Source organism: Strigops habroptila, chromosome 1 (assembly GCF_004027225.2).
Source record: "Strigops habroptila isolate Jane chromosome 1, bStrHab1.2.pri, whole genome shotgun sequence".
Classification (NCBI taxonomy): Eukaryota; Metazoa; Chordata; class Aves; order Psittaciformes; family Psittacidae; genus Strigops; species Strigops habroptila.
In genome coordinates this window covers 54,206,334-54,221,107 of record NC_044277.2, presented here as the reverse complement: position 1 = coordinate 54,221,107, position 14,774 = coordinate 54,206,334, and the positions used below count along the sequence as shown (strand labels likewise).

At 36.8% G+C, this 14,774-nt stretch overlaps 1 protein-coding gene across 4 annotated transcripts in view; it reads right to left on the bottom strand.

Moving 5' to 3' along the window:
* Positions 1-14,774, bottom strand: part of CEP192 (centrosomal protein 192) — a 65,380-nt gene that overhangs the window by 15,994 nt on the left and 34,612 nt on the right. For 3 of the 4 annotated variants that reach the window (XM_030496786.1, XM_030496801.2, XM_030496794.2), the window contains 10 exons: positions 13,498-13,677; positions 12,918-13,008; positions 11,978-12,154; positions 11,183-11,443; positions 10,847-10,965; positions 8,701-8,810; positions 6,205-6,346; positions 3,832-4,004; positions 3,349-3,472; positions 105-210 (listed from right to left, as the gene is read on the bottom strand). In XM_030496786.1, coding sequence (XP_030352646.1) covers positions 105-210; positions 3,349-3,472; positions 3,832-4,004; positions 6,205-6,346; positions 8,701-8,810; positions 10,847-10,965; positions 11,183-11,443; positions 11,978-12,154; positions 12,918-13,008; positions 13,498-13,677 — 1,483 coding nt within the window. The remainder of the gene's footprint in view (positions 1-104; positions 211-3,348; positions 3,473-3,831; positions 4,005-6,204; positions 6,347-8,700; positions 8,811-10,846; positions 10,966-11,182; positions 11,444-11,977; positions 12,155-12,917; positions 13,009-13,497; positions 13,678-14,774) is intronic. The other variant, XM_030496810.2, reaches the window with a different exon arrangement.

Below are 14,774 nucleotides of genomic sequence, written 5' to 3'. Positions count from 1 at the left end.
AGAACTGCTGTCTCATACCCAAAAGGTTTTAGCAATTTTACTAGATATTATCCAGCAAAGTAAAATAAAGAGTTGCAATCTCAACTCTCAAGTAAGCCACGAACCTTTTGTCCATTATCACAATGGATATAGATTAGGCCACTCCAAGGAATTAATGCAGGCTTTGTGGCAAGTGATGGGTTAGGACTCACCAGAATTAGTGTACTGCTCCTAATAAACAAACAAACAAACAAACAAAAAACAAACAAAAAATATTAGCACGATCTTCATATTAGAACGAGTATCTACAATAGATCTCACTAGCCCCCTTCCCCGAGAAAAGAATATCCTTTTAGGATAGCAGGTAAGTGAAGATGACCTAGAGATACTTAAATTTCAGGTATTCAAGTATCCAATATATTTTCAAGCTTTAGTACTCAGAAACTTAACACTAACACACTTGATAAACGTGTCATTGATGGTTGTATCAGGGGTCATAGGGAAAGAGTAAAACTTACCTATTGTTAACACATACAAACAGTCAGACCACGTAAAGCAGACATAACTACATGTTTCAGAAAAATAAGCTTCAATACTAGTCAAGAAGGGAACTGTACTGTTCAAACAAAGTACACTGCATAAATTGCGTTTCAAGAAGCTTTTAAACTAATTCTAGCTGTAGAGAAGCAGCTTGCTCTCCTTCCTCCCATGCAGAACTGATCTTGGAAAAAAGAAAAGCCTTTCAATGTTACCAATGCTTTCCACAGTTATTTAGAGTAGGGGACACTGAAAAGTCTAAACTGACTTGAAGCAATTATGGCATCACACAGTAATTTGACCACTGAGAACATACATTCTGATTTATAATGTTCCATATTCGACACTAGAGACATTTGAATAAAGGAGGGGAGAAAGAAAGCACTGAAGCATTTAAAAAATTAGTACAAAAATCACTTAAGCAAAGGTCATTGGTTGTTATGCTGGCAAAAGCACTCAAGCTACACCTGAAGAATAAATTTAAAATGTCATTAGCACAGCACTTTGCATTTGAAAAATTTAGGAGCAAGATCAGTCCCCATAAGAAAGTCGGTTCCATAATCATTGTCACAGTATGACCATCTGTACAAAGCAACAGATGTTAACGGCCTTAAGATATTAAATCAAGATACCATTATTTCCTTAAAGAGTTGTGGGGTTGTTTTGAGTTTCAGCAGTTTTCAGAATCTTTTCAGTCATGGTTCTCATGTACAAGCTGCATTCATAAGAGTATGATTTACTAAGTACACACACTGTTATCACAAAGCATTCCACCGTCTTGCTCCCACCAGCATGTCTTTGACTTTTACTGGAAACTTCTTAATGCAAATCAACTTGCATGGGGTCACGAAGCATGTGTCTCTTGAAAGAGTTATAGTCAACCTAAAGACACTACCTCCCAGTACTTTCATTACCATAGAAAGGAACAGAGCCTAGGAAAAACAGTTTCGAAAGGTGCCTCTTGCAGCTTTTGGAGATTCCAACAGTGCCTACTCCAAAAGTGCAATTCCTTTCACAGCACTTACCAATTCTCCCAACACTGAGGCATAGCAACATGCCAGAGGCTAGTCTCAGTTCACCTCCACAAGAAATTCTCTTGGAATGCTGCTAAATTCACTAGGACTTGGGACTTTATTATTCCACATTCAGCCAGGTCAGAGACTGCCTTCAGAGACTACAGAGATGCCTGCTTATCCCATAGAACTTAAGGGGTTTAGTTAAGGTGAAACAGGGGGTGATCTGCTTGCTACGGCGTGGCAGTCAGTCCCTGATCTTAGGACCTTCTTTCACCATCGCCAAGAAATCAGACCTTCTCCTTTCCTGACCTAAATCAGTTCAAGAATTCTGCCAGCTCCAGCATCGCAGTCTGGCTGGCTCCTGTCCTGCCAGGATGACTACTCTTGCCACTGCTGGGAGGTGGTCATGACAAGTAGAAAACTGGGAAAGCATAGCTTGCTATGCTTAAGTCAGCTGTTCCCATGGGTCTGTTTCCCACTTGCAGGCCTCTCTTCTTAATCAAGACTACTTACTTGGACCCAGTGTGTAAGCTCAATATTTCCAAGTGAAGGGATCACATTTTAAAACTAGACAGTGTAAAAAAAATTGCTTGCAGAAGGCCTTCAATTCCCTATTTTTAAGACATCATTCCACAGACCATCCTGAGTCTAGTGTTTGAGACACTCAAGATGATCTTACTTTCACAGCTACTGGAAAGTTGTTCATTGTTATCTCTTTTTGAAACCATTGTTCTTGGCACTGACTGTATCTGCAAAGAGTAGCAAATATCATAGCCCTTCCAGAAAACCCTCTATATTTTGTTCTCACTAGTAATGAAAGTTCCCCAGCAGTAAATCCCAGAATTTACATCTACATTCAAGTGTTTAAATGTACTACATCTTGCACAGTGCTGCAAGACTGAAAAGAAAGTATCTGTTCGGGCAAACATCTACAAGAAACTACTTAAATAAAACTCAGAAAGCAAATCCTATTTTTTGTGGAACATAAGACTTTTTTGGGGAAGACAAGAATAGTAACAGGGTCTTAAAAGCCCTTCTGAACTGACCTTAAAAATATCCCATAAATTCAGAAGTGAGAGGTGGTCAGAATTTCCAAGCATTTTATTGTGAAAGAATTCACAAATGCCCATGGGAATTCTCTGCAGTCATAGTATGATTACTGTTCTGAAATACTGCTAATTAAGACACAGGTGACCTGACACTGGCTTGTCATGCTTTTCATATCTACAGATATTGAGAAGCCAAGGATTGAGTGGCAAAACACAGTTTTGTCAGAATACAAAAATGCCCTCACAAACAAGTTCTGATGAATCTCAGCACATCTGCAAAAGAAAACACTAAGTCCCCAGAAGAGCAGCAGCCTTTAAGAACTGCCATTTTGGGGTTGGTTGGTTTGTTGCCAGGGGAGGGGGAGAAGTCCTTTTTGTTTCTAAACACAGAGGTAATTTTTAAATTGTGAAAGGAGATTTTTAAAGCTTCAGCTTTGTTAACCATCCAGCTCCTGGAAAATTATGCAATAATAATAGTAATTCCTGGCACAAAAAATCCTTGCCCTCCAGGTAACTATGTGACGGAACGTCACCTCCAGGTGACAGAAGAACATTCCCTCTAGGCAGACTACAAATGGATAGAGTCCTAAAATATCAAAGCTAGATTTGCACATTAGCTGACCAAAATAGTTCCAAGGTATAGTCTAAACAAACTAAAATAAATTCCTAAACTTAACCAAAATTCCTAAACTAAAAAGAAATTCCTCCAAAACCTCAACACACTTTCACATGTAAAGGAACCTATGAAAAAAAGAAAAACAACTTACTCTGGTTCAACAACTCCATGTTGTGGGGTTATAGTAAGGCAGTGAGCTGGCCATGAAAGCTCAAATGCCAACATCCTATTAGAACTGTTGACAATTTGAACATGTCCAGTATCCGCTGTTCCACCTGTAGTACAGAAGAAGGTATAAAAAGCTAACACGTACATAAAGTCACAGAAGTGTCTAAGATTCAAAGCTGCAGCAATTAAGATAAAGCATTTCCTGCCTGATTTTTACTTTCACAATGCTTTAAAATCTTCACAGGTAAGCAGTGCATTTTATTTGTATACACACAACAGAGCACACTACCTCTAACAATTTAACAAAACCTGTACTCAAGCCAAGTTATTACTTAGATGTAAAGCTACTGCAGCAAGATTATTGGCCAAGCCACATTTACAAATGAGAATAATTTAAAACATGGTATGCAGTACAGTTATTTTAATACTTGAGTGGTTATTTTCTTAACTTCAAAATAATACTTACCAATAGAAGGAGATGTCAAAGCCAAGTACTCTGGTTTAACAGTCCAAGTCTGTTGAGTGTCTGATTTATTCTGAACCAGATCGTCAGTTGTTAGAGGCAATGGAGGACCCTGAGGTCCTTTAACAGGAAGAACATCCAAAGTTGTATTGATCTGTCTGTCAGGGTTCTCAAATCTGAAAATAAGATTGCATTAAGCAAAAGTACTAATAAAAGTAACTCATGAGTAATTATAATAGCATACTCTTAGTATTCCTCAAAATTTAATATTGAAATACAATCTTCTCCACATGGGCTTTCAGTTTAATTCAATTCTTCATTACTAAGAAATTAATTCAGCAGCTATATCATGACAGCTTTCTCACAGAACGTTTAGAAGTGGAAGGTACTGTTTAGATTGGAAGGTACTAAAATAAGCAATTATCTTCAGGTGATAAAAAAGTAAAACACTTTCTCTATACATATTTTATTCAGATTAAGAAAGTACTGGAGAGAGAAATAAGGCAATGCAAGTCAGAGAAAGCTGGAGGTCAGGAGGGACCTCTGGAGATCATGTAGTCCAACCACTGCTCAAAGCAGGGTCAGCTACAGCATGTTACTCAGTATATTGCCCAGTCCAGTTCCTAACCTCTCCGCAGATGAAGACTTAGCAACCTCTCCAGGCAATCTGTTCCAGTGTCTGTCAACCTCCACCATCAAAAATAAAAAAACCCACCCACAAAAAAACCCGACACATATACAAAAAGCATATGAATTTTTTTCTAATGTTTGAGCTTCTTGAATTTCAGTTTGTGTCCATTGCCTTTCGTCCTGTCACTGAACACTACTGGGAAGACTCCATCTTCCCCTTTATTTCCCCATCAAGTATTTATACACGTAGATAAGATCCTCTCCCTGCTCAAGCCTTCTCTGCTCAACACTAAACAAACCCAGTTCTTAAGTCTCTCCTTGAAAGACCGATGACCCAATCCCTTTATGGCCTAGCATTTCACGCCTTTGCTTGCATGATACATGCCAGATAAGCTCGTATACGAAAGCTAGGAAGCTTTTATTTAGGATTCGGCATACTTGCTTAAGTTAAAAGCTTAACTCCCAAAAAATTTTATTTTAAATACTAAAACAAAATTGGAAATCAGTAATGAAAGAAAAATAGGTAACTTTTGCTCCATAAAACATTGTGCAAACATAGATTATTATGATTTCTACTTCTACTTTTAATGTTTCTGAGCATCCTGACTCAGTTCAGGACAGGTGAACTAAAACCCATGGAATTTCATCCCTTAAGATATCAATGGAACCACGAAGGCAACTGATCCATGTAATTCCTTGATACGGAATTTCCTAACAACTAATAAGGCTATTGAGTGGAAAAAAACCAAGTGACAACCACTAAACAAGTGAAATGCCCTGCTTGCTGCTGCAGATATTTCTTTCCGACCTGCACCTTTGCAGTCCCACTATGCCTGACAAACACCTTGTTAGACAATAAATCTGTCAAGCATCCCAAAGTCTTCAGCTTGTACCTGTACAAGCAATTCCAAGACAACATCTGCACATGTAGATGGTAAACACAGGACTAGGTAGGACTCTTTCTTCACCTGTGTAGCAGGATTTTAAAAAGTTTTAATGTTAAAAACATTAAAACTTAAGAAACAACCTATGCAAATGTATTGCTTAAAGTGTTTAAAGTTAACCCATATTTATTTTGGTTTTATGCCACGCTATCTTAGTAAGTAGGACTTGTATAGGATTTGGACATCTCTTTCCCTTTTCAGGCTCCAAATGCTACAGCAATCTGCCTCAGGAAAAGTGACAGGTCCATTTTAAAGACCGGGTCTCTGCCTGTCCTCCACAGAAATCCTCCCAATAATGGACTGCTTCATTCAAGGAAATGACAGGGGTGGGGGTAGTCTCAGTACTGATAAGTTTTTTTGAGTATAGTAGATACTACATTGAAAGGCTGGACAAGGGAAAGCCCACTAAACCTTCATAGTATCTCTCTATTTCCATCCCAGATGTCAAGAATTCATTACAAGGAATGAAATGGTTATACTCCTATTAGGACTACAACAACAAATGGACTTTGCAAGAGCCTATGGAAAAAAAAAAAAAACACAAACCCAAACAGGTTTATTCAGATGAAGAATAGGAAGTTGCAGACAAAGTTAATGGTGTCAGTTGAGGGCATAGTTTAAAAGTTAGCATAACAGCTTAAACAGGCTATATAGAAAAAAAGAGTGAGAAGAGCCAACTAGATATTCATCAGAGCCATTCTCTTGTAAAGCAAGGCTATTTTCACAGATATGAAAATCTTCAATGAAAGGAGATGCACTTCAGTTAGGCGTTATTTGGCAGTTAGCCTTATAGTTACATTACCTGTCTGACTCCAAATGACGCCCAGAAGACTGCTGAAATTCATCCTGATCAAAAGTGGCACATCCAACCACAGAAAGTATAACCTTCCGCATATTTGCATAGAAAAGATGGATATCATTTGTCCCCCGTGGGATATCGCATACTAAAAATGAGAGTAATAGAGCAATTCTATAACACTCAGAAATTACACAACAGAGATTAAGGATATAGACCCAGTTAATAATCTGTTGACTAAGATATCCTAGATCGTTCAAAAATTACTTACTACAAGTTCAGTGATCAGGCATAAATCAACATTAACACGAGATGTAAAATATAAATCTAAATACACACCAATTTTAAACTTTTTAATTATAAGATAGGTATTTTTCACCTTTATACAAATAGTATATACTAATTTGATTCCATGCCAAATTCAAGTTAAGTTTTACTTTTTTTACCCTGATAAATAAGACTAATAAATTCCTAAGGCTTCACAGGAGATTCAACTTGAGAGAAATTATATTTCAATTACTCAGTCTATTCAATCTAACACTTCATTACTTAATACATTGTACCTGTAAATATCCAAAAGGTCAGGAATGTAAGACAATTATTTCAAAATACTGAAATGTTTCATTAAAATATTTAATAATCAAACCAAAGTTTTCTCCTTTGCTTTGAGCTATTTTATGTTGAATAGACAGAATGAAAAAGTGAACACTTCTTACACATGATACATTTCATCCAACCATTATTTCCTTTGCTGCATAGCAGATACCAGGGACAATTACTGGTATTTGTATATAGATTGGTGAAAAACTGACACCATGCTATTTCAAACACTAACTTCAGTATGCCATTTCTTAATAGGTGTTTCAAATATGTCTGTGGATTAAGGCAATGAAGAATGGAGACCAAAACAGTCTATGAAGTCAAATTTACATTAAAAGCAATCCTTATAACCAAGACATTCTATTCTTTGAACTTTTTTTCAGCATCATCTCTTTAACAGTCTTTCACTTAAAAGGCAAAAAAAAATTTAGAAGCTTTTAGATGTTGAAAAAACAATTTACTTTTCACTTAAAAAATAGCATCTTGCGGGGGGGGGGGGGGGGGGATCAGATTTCTTAATTCTAGGTAATACTATTAGTTCCTGCAAAGTATCTGACTTACAAGAACGTGTAAGAAGAAAAATGTGATTATTCCCACTGAGAAGCTGGTGAACACTAATGTGTGCAAAATAAGATTGTACTATTCACGCTGGATATCACTGGATGACAAGAAGGTAAGGAAGGACTTTGTATAAGTTTGTATCGTCGTTAAAATGAGTAAGAATAACCTAGTTTACTTTTCCAAAAGCTACTCTTCCAGCACCCCTCCTTGAAAGCATATTTGCAGTGTTACGCAAATCTGTCTCCTAACAACAGTCAGCCAAATTTATTGATCAAGAACAGAAAGTAGTACATAAGAGGACAAGGATCTTTTATGTCCAACATAAATAAGTTCGAGTAAATAAAAAATTGTGACCAAACAGGGAACAATAAGCTGTATTTCACTAATTCAGGAAAGTACGCTCTCAAACAGAGACAGAAAAACATTAAGATGTATGAGGCAGGCCTCAATAAAAATCAAATAAAAAAAAGCTACCATTAGCAAAACTCTGGTAATAGGGCAATAGGAGATAATCAGGGATGTCTAGGCTCTAACACTGGCTTAACAACTTCAGAGCATACTCCAGAACCCAAGTGTCTTCACTAGGTTATCACCTCAAACAAGATGAATGATCAACAATCTTTACTTTTCCAAGTAAAGAAAACATACGGTCTATAGGGAAAGAATCAGGCTTGCTTGGTTTTCTGGTGGTTTGGGGCTTGGTTGGGTTGGTTGGTTTGTTTGTTTGAAGGATGCCTTTACAATATTCTGCATTCTATTTTAATAAATTCCATGCTAACACGAGCAAAAGTACAAAAAATTTGTGACATTAATTTGGGAAGGGAAATGTATATTTTGATGTCAGCAAAGTTCTGGCTGTCCTTTGTTGCCTGCAGAGTTGTTCCTCTCACATATTCTCACTCCTCTCTCTGGCTGCTATTGCTGTTGCAGAGTTCTGCACACCCTCTCTTCCCCCCCAGTCTGTTATCCCAGAGGCGCCACCACCATCACTGATGGGCTCAGCCTTGGCCAGCAGTGGGTCCATCTTGGAGCTGGCTGGCAGTGGCTCTATTGGACATGGGGGAAGCTTCTAGCAGCTTCACAGAAGCCACTACTGTAGCCCATCCTACCAAAAACCTTGCCATGTAAACTCAATACATCTGTCCAAATGGAGAATTTTGCTTCTACATTTATTAAAAAAACCAAAACATTAACAAAAAAACCACCCCAAAAAGAAAAAAAAAAAAACCAACCCAAAAACACATCACACAGTGGAAAAATAACTAGGATTCAAGCCTAAAAGCACATTTTTCCACCCTAAAACAAGTATTACTTTTCTCTTTTAACAAGTCATAGGCTTACCTTCTGTCACAAGCTGCTCCCCTTGAAAATCTTCATCAAATACAATGTTTCTCAATAAGCTCTTTTCTGGGATTATGTGTTTTTCTACCTCAGGTTTATACATCATAGCTCTGTTAAAGACATAAAGAAAGAAGAGTCATTAAATTACACAAAGTACTGGAAACTACAATTTGAAAAGATTGATAAGATTGGTAAGAATCCAGCATAATTTTAACTTTATTATTTCTCAAATACACTAAGCTCATATCTGTGAGCATTTGTTTAAAATTGAAATCTTTCCATAATCTCAAAATGATTAAAGAAATACCTGCTCTATTGCTGCACAGTGAAAGCAACCACTGGAATAATAGCTACTATACACTTGTCTTTACAAGATACTTGTTCTCTGCTGTCAGTCACACCTACCTAGATTTCTGACAAGCACCTCAGGCATCTGAGTGATTTTTCAGTCACCACAGGAAGCAGGAGAAAGCTATTTTGGTCATGACTGAAAGCCTTCTGAGAGGAAAATTTGACTAGTCAATGGCAGAGTGGCAGCATGGGCCAGCCAACAGCAGGAACACAGAACCAAGGAGCATGACTGCCAACAGGACAGAAAACACTGGGAAGAATAGGGATATAAATAGTCCTTGGAAGAATGGGAAGCTTCAGGTCAATAAAAGGAAACCTGGCACTCAGACAGGGTCAGAGCTCTGGAGGTGCAAAGGATACCTCAGCACTACTAACTCTCAGGTCTAAGCTACTTACCAGGCTGCTGACACTGTATATTTTTGGAGTAAAGGACTTGAGCCATAAGTTGGCAGACTGGGTAGATTACTCATTTTACATTCCTGCCCTTAAGTCCCAAATCATGTTCTCGTTCTAGCACACAATTACAGAATGGGTTTGAGTGGCTTACAGTACTCAGCCATTTCAAGAAATAAGCATCTCTTTCAAATTATCAAAGGAGACTTTAGAGAAGTTCCCACCAAGAAACAACTAACTAGACTACCATGTTCAAGAACCAAATGCCATGCCTGCTGACTAATAAAATCAACAACAATAATTTCACTCATGTACAGTGTCCATAGTTTGAAGAAAAGTTTCCAACACTACTTATATAGGTGCATCAAGCTTCTTAATGGGTTTTCTGTTGATCAGTAGATCAAAGCTTTTCCTAAGTCTTTCTGCCCTTTGAGAAGGATTCAATGCCAGTGAGCATTGACTCAGCCAAGACTTGATACAAAAATCAGTAACAAACATCTTCTAAGATACCTAAAATAAACCAATTTCCATGAAGAAAGTCACAAATGCAGCTGTTCCATGAGCTTTTTATTCGAAGTCTTACAGTTAAATTCAGCTATGCTTAACATTTTATTTGGATAACAATAAATACAATGACTTTTCATAAAGTTTTAGGTAATCACATTTAAAAGCAGTAGTGAAATACTGCCATTCTGAAATTTTGCACTTTAATGCTCTATTGTTAAGATTTTGCATTATTACTATACACTATACACAGCACAAGTCAAAAAGTGCCACTTATTAAAAGCAGAGTATACCATTTCTGTGCAGTTGAGCTATGCAAACTGAAATAGAGAGTAACATAGTCTCTATTTAAGCTTGGTAAGATATCTTCTACAAATTTCTTCAGTGTGCTACCAGCATATGTGGATGGTATTTCTCACATACACATCTACTCAAACATTGTCTTCATCAACAGAATTCAGCAAACCAAGATGCAAATCATGTTCAAAACTTAATGCTACTGAATCTCAGTACTACTCCTTTCATGAGCCTTTTCTTTAAAAATAAAAGCTACATACACATTGGACAGTGATACCAAGACAGAACACAAGTCTCTTCCAATATAAAAAAGCAAAAATCTTCCCCAAAACCCAACACACTCAAATTCAAGAATATAAAAAGAAAATAAAACCCTTAACTAGCTACAGTATGGAAACAAAACCACAAATCAACCAACCAAACCGATAGCAAACAACCTACCAGATGCAAGACTTACTAGATCTCTCCATGTCATCACTGTTTTTGGGTTTGCTTTTCCTATTTTTGGAAGCATGTTAAAGCCATACTCGTGGTAGCACTCACCTCTAGTTTTATCTTTTTATTAAACATCTGTTCGTTACAATAGCGAAGTACATCTTACCTACGATACTGCTGCCTAGAAACTTCATCTCCACAATAAAAACATACTGTCGATACCAATGAATTTGTTTTATGGAAATTATTTTCCTCTTCCATTGGATTCCATGTTATAGTAATAACCTGATAAAATAAATAGACAAAATACTCAAGAAAAAAAAACATCTTATTGTTAGTACTAACGTTGGGAATATGAGTCAAGAAATTATGGCAATAGAAGTGAAAGAGGATTTAACACAAGTAAGACTTCAATAAAGAACTAGTCAGACACATTCTCAATGATCATATTTACTTCAATTTGAATTAATAAAACTTGCTCAGAATTGGGTACTATACTTACTTCATGTGTTCCTTCTCTTAGCACAAACTTCTCTGGAGATACCATCATTACCTGAGGATCCATAACTGTTTTTGTCTGTAGGTTTGCAAAGCACAATGCTTTAACATAGGCAGCCCGAGAACCTGTGTTTCTTATGCAGAAGGAAGCTTTCCTTAATCCTGCAGGCAATAATCCATCCAGTGTTACCATGTAACTACCCGATAGTTTTTTAACATTTTCCAAAGTTATATTGCTTGTTCCTCCATATCCAGATAATGGTATCTGGGGTGAGGGAGAAAAAGAAAAAAAATGAAAACCACAAAAAAACCGCGTACTTCAAAGGCAAGCAAGCTTCTTAGTAAAACTTCGGTACCAACTATGGTAAACTATATAAAGAGCTATAGAAAGACAAATGAAGATGCTTAAAATCTGAACCAAAAAGAATTTGCAAGAAATAAAAAAGTCTAAATTTATTCAATCTTTAAGTTCTACCGAAAATTCATTTAAGACCTACCTATAATTTAGGAAGACAAATTCAGATTTACTGATAGTTGTAAAGTTGAAATTCTTAGGCTACTTCTAATATAGTATATAAAATTTTTCTTCTTCCTTCACAAGGACAAAAGTTACATGCAAAATTAAGACTAATTAAGACTAATGTAAAATTCAGTGCCCACACAATCTATAACAAGTATACAGATACACGTAATATGTATCCAGAAAAGTTTCAGGTTTTTGATAGAATCTGTTCTAGATTTTAAATAATTATGAAAAATGTATGTTTAAAACGATTAGAAGTTAGGTTGGGACTCTTACAGTAAACTTAATTCCTGGCTGTGATCGAATTCCCAGCTGTTTGATTTCCAGCTTTGCAAAGAAGCAAGTTATTCGAGTAGGTGCAAATATCAAGTATATGTTAGTATCTTCTTTGGGACGGATTTTGAGTTCCCAATTACTAGTTAAGCGTTTTTCTGATCCGAATATACTTTGCAGCTATAAAAACAAAGATGTCAGAAATGAGTGACTAAAACAGCAAAAACACATAGCAGGTAAGATGTACATCACTTGCAACCCAAAATAAACGTATTCGAAATCTGGAGTAACTCATTTGACTGCAGCATATATTTTAAGTTGCAATGCTTAATATGCAATAAAGAAGACCAAATTCAAAATACTTTATATTCCCACAATAAGCATACTGATGCTTTTCAGTCTAGACCACAGTTTTTTGCCTTCAACCACAACAAGGTATGGCTGAACTTAACCAGCACTTTATTAATTCTCTCTCAGTTAAGATTTTTAGTTACCAAATCTGAACACCTGAGGGGAAAAGGGGATATAAATGGATGTGGACTATGTAAAAAACAAAAAGAAAAAACAAAACAAAAAAATCAAACCACCAACTCTAGTTATGGTGATTCCCAAAGGCTAATTCCAGTTTTTCTTTCTTCCCTCCCTCATGTACACAGAGTCCTCTGCAGCAAGGTCTAGAAGCCCTCCTGCAGGAAGGGCCAGTGACAGATCACTCCAAGTACTGACTCTGTTGTGCTACAGCATTTCAACTGTTCCCAAGGTTGCCAGTGTAACTTAAGCTCTGCTACCATGTTCATCCTGGCAGTCTCAGGGCACATACTCACACAGCCTGCTAGTCACTGACATTTATAAAGGAACACCACCTCAGGACAAAGACATTTTTATTATAAGCATATCCTGATAATTGCCATAAATACTAAAGACAAATTTTCATGAGAGTTACCTGAAAGCAGTCTTGATCCTGGCCTCTTATCAACAGTCTTAAATGCTGGGTCACAGATGGAGAGTCATTTCTTAGAGTTAACTTCTGCTGCCTGAAAAATATGAAGTTTAATTATATTTTACAGCAAATGTAAATTAACTTCATCTATTTATTCATGGAAATGTCCTGAAATGGGACAGTCATTTTAAAATCATTTTGTGGAAAAAAAATAATCACCTCTTGGAACAACAGAAAGGTGTTAAAAGAGCCAATAGAAGTTTTCCATCAACTTACTTGGAAAATACTTCCCACTACATTTCTATTTACATAACACACTAATCTTACAGCATCAATGATAACTAAAGAGTCCTGAAGAATACAAAAAGCTCAAACAAGATCCCCCTTTGTTTCCAAAGATTTCTTACACAAAAAAAAAATTGTAAGGCACTGCTTCTCTCACTTGAAGAGAGAAGTAGCTTAGTTTATTAAGCAGCTTAGTTTATTACCTACACATTATCAACATGAATAGAAAGTTTCATAAATTGCAATATAAAATACTTAACATGATAATCTATATAAACACCTCCCAACTTATACTTACACTGATGCTCCAACTGTTACTCCTCCCCAGGCAATGAACTGCTTGTTGGATAGAATGGGTGGGATGTCTGGGCAGCCAGCAGCTGTTGACACAGGTCTATTTTCCACAGACACCACCTCACCTTTTATTTCCACTTCATACTGAGGTCCAGATGGCAGCACAAGGATTTTCAAAGAAGAACTTTAAAAATAAACAAATTTAAATCACAGAATGAGATCAGCTGATGAAAACATAATATAACTGGAGAAAAAAAATTATATATAGGCCTTTTTAACCTACCTTCTTAACAAGAAAATACAAATACTTTTTTTTTTTTTACTTTATGACAAAGGCCAGCTTTAGGCATAGAATTATAGAATGGTTTGGGTTTGAAGGGACTTTAAAGATCACCTAGTTCCAACCCCTCTGCCATGGGCAGGGACACCTTCCACTAGACCAGGTTCCTTAAAGCCCCATCCAACCTGGCTTTGAACACTGCCAGGCATAGCAAAATTTAAATCTCTTGGGCTGTAAAAACACATGCCACATGTACCTTAAACAATCTTCTCAAGCATGTCATCTGGAAATGGTTCCAGAAGTATTTCAGAGACTACAGGCAAATTTTTTTTTGCCCATGCTAACTTCTGATTATATTGACAGATTTTCAAGAGCAACGAAGTCTGTCTCTATGTAGATTAAAGAAATGCATTTTGAAATACCTGCAAAACTGCCTTGAAGTTTTACAAGTGTGAGGTACTCAGGAGCATCAAAATTAAACTGAGTCCTGCTAACAACAGTAGCGTTCTAAGCTACAGCCCAAGATTTTTAACTCTTTTTTTTTTCCCGGCATTGCTTTGAGAAAGAACACTGAGCCCACAGATAGGGAACCTGCCACTTACAGCTGGCTTTTCATCTCTACCCTATAGGACACAAGCACAGCACAGGTGACTACTGCCTTCTTCAGGCAGAGCAGCGAAACAGATGAACGAGAGCATCAGCAATAGATTCAAATAATGAAGTAGAAAGAAATGGGCTAATACTGAATAGGAAAGCTGGACCTAATGAGCAAAGAAACCAAAGAAACAAGACACACACACACCAAAAACAACCCAACCAGAAGAGGAACCAGCAAAAAGAAAGTGCTGCCCAATTAAAGGCAGGCAGAAGCCAACACAGAAATAAAACAAGATTAGAGTATATAGGGAAGGAAGCGGAGATTGGAATTATCTAACCAACAATACAGGGAATAAGAGGAAAAAAAACCCAAAAAAAAAAAAAACCCAGGCAAAACCCAGAAA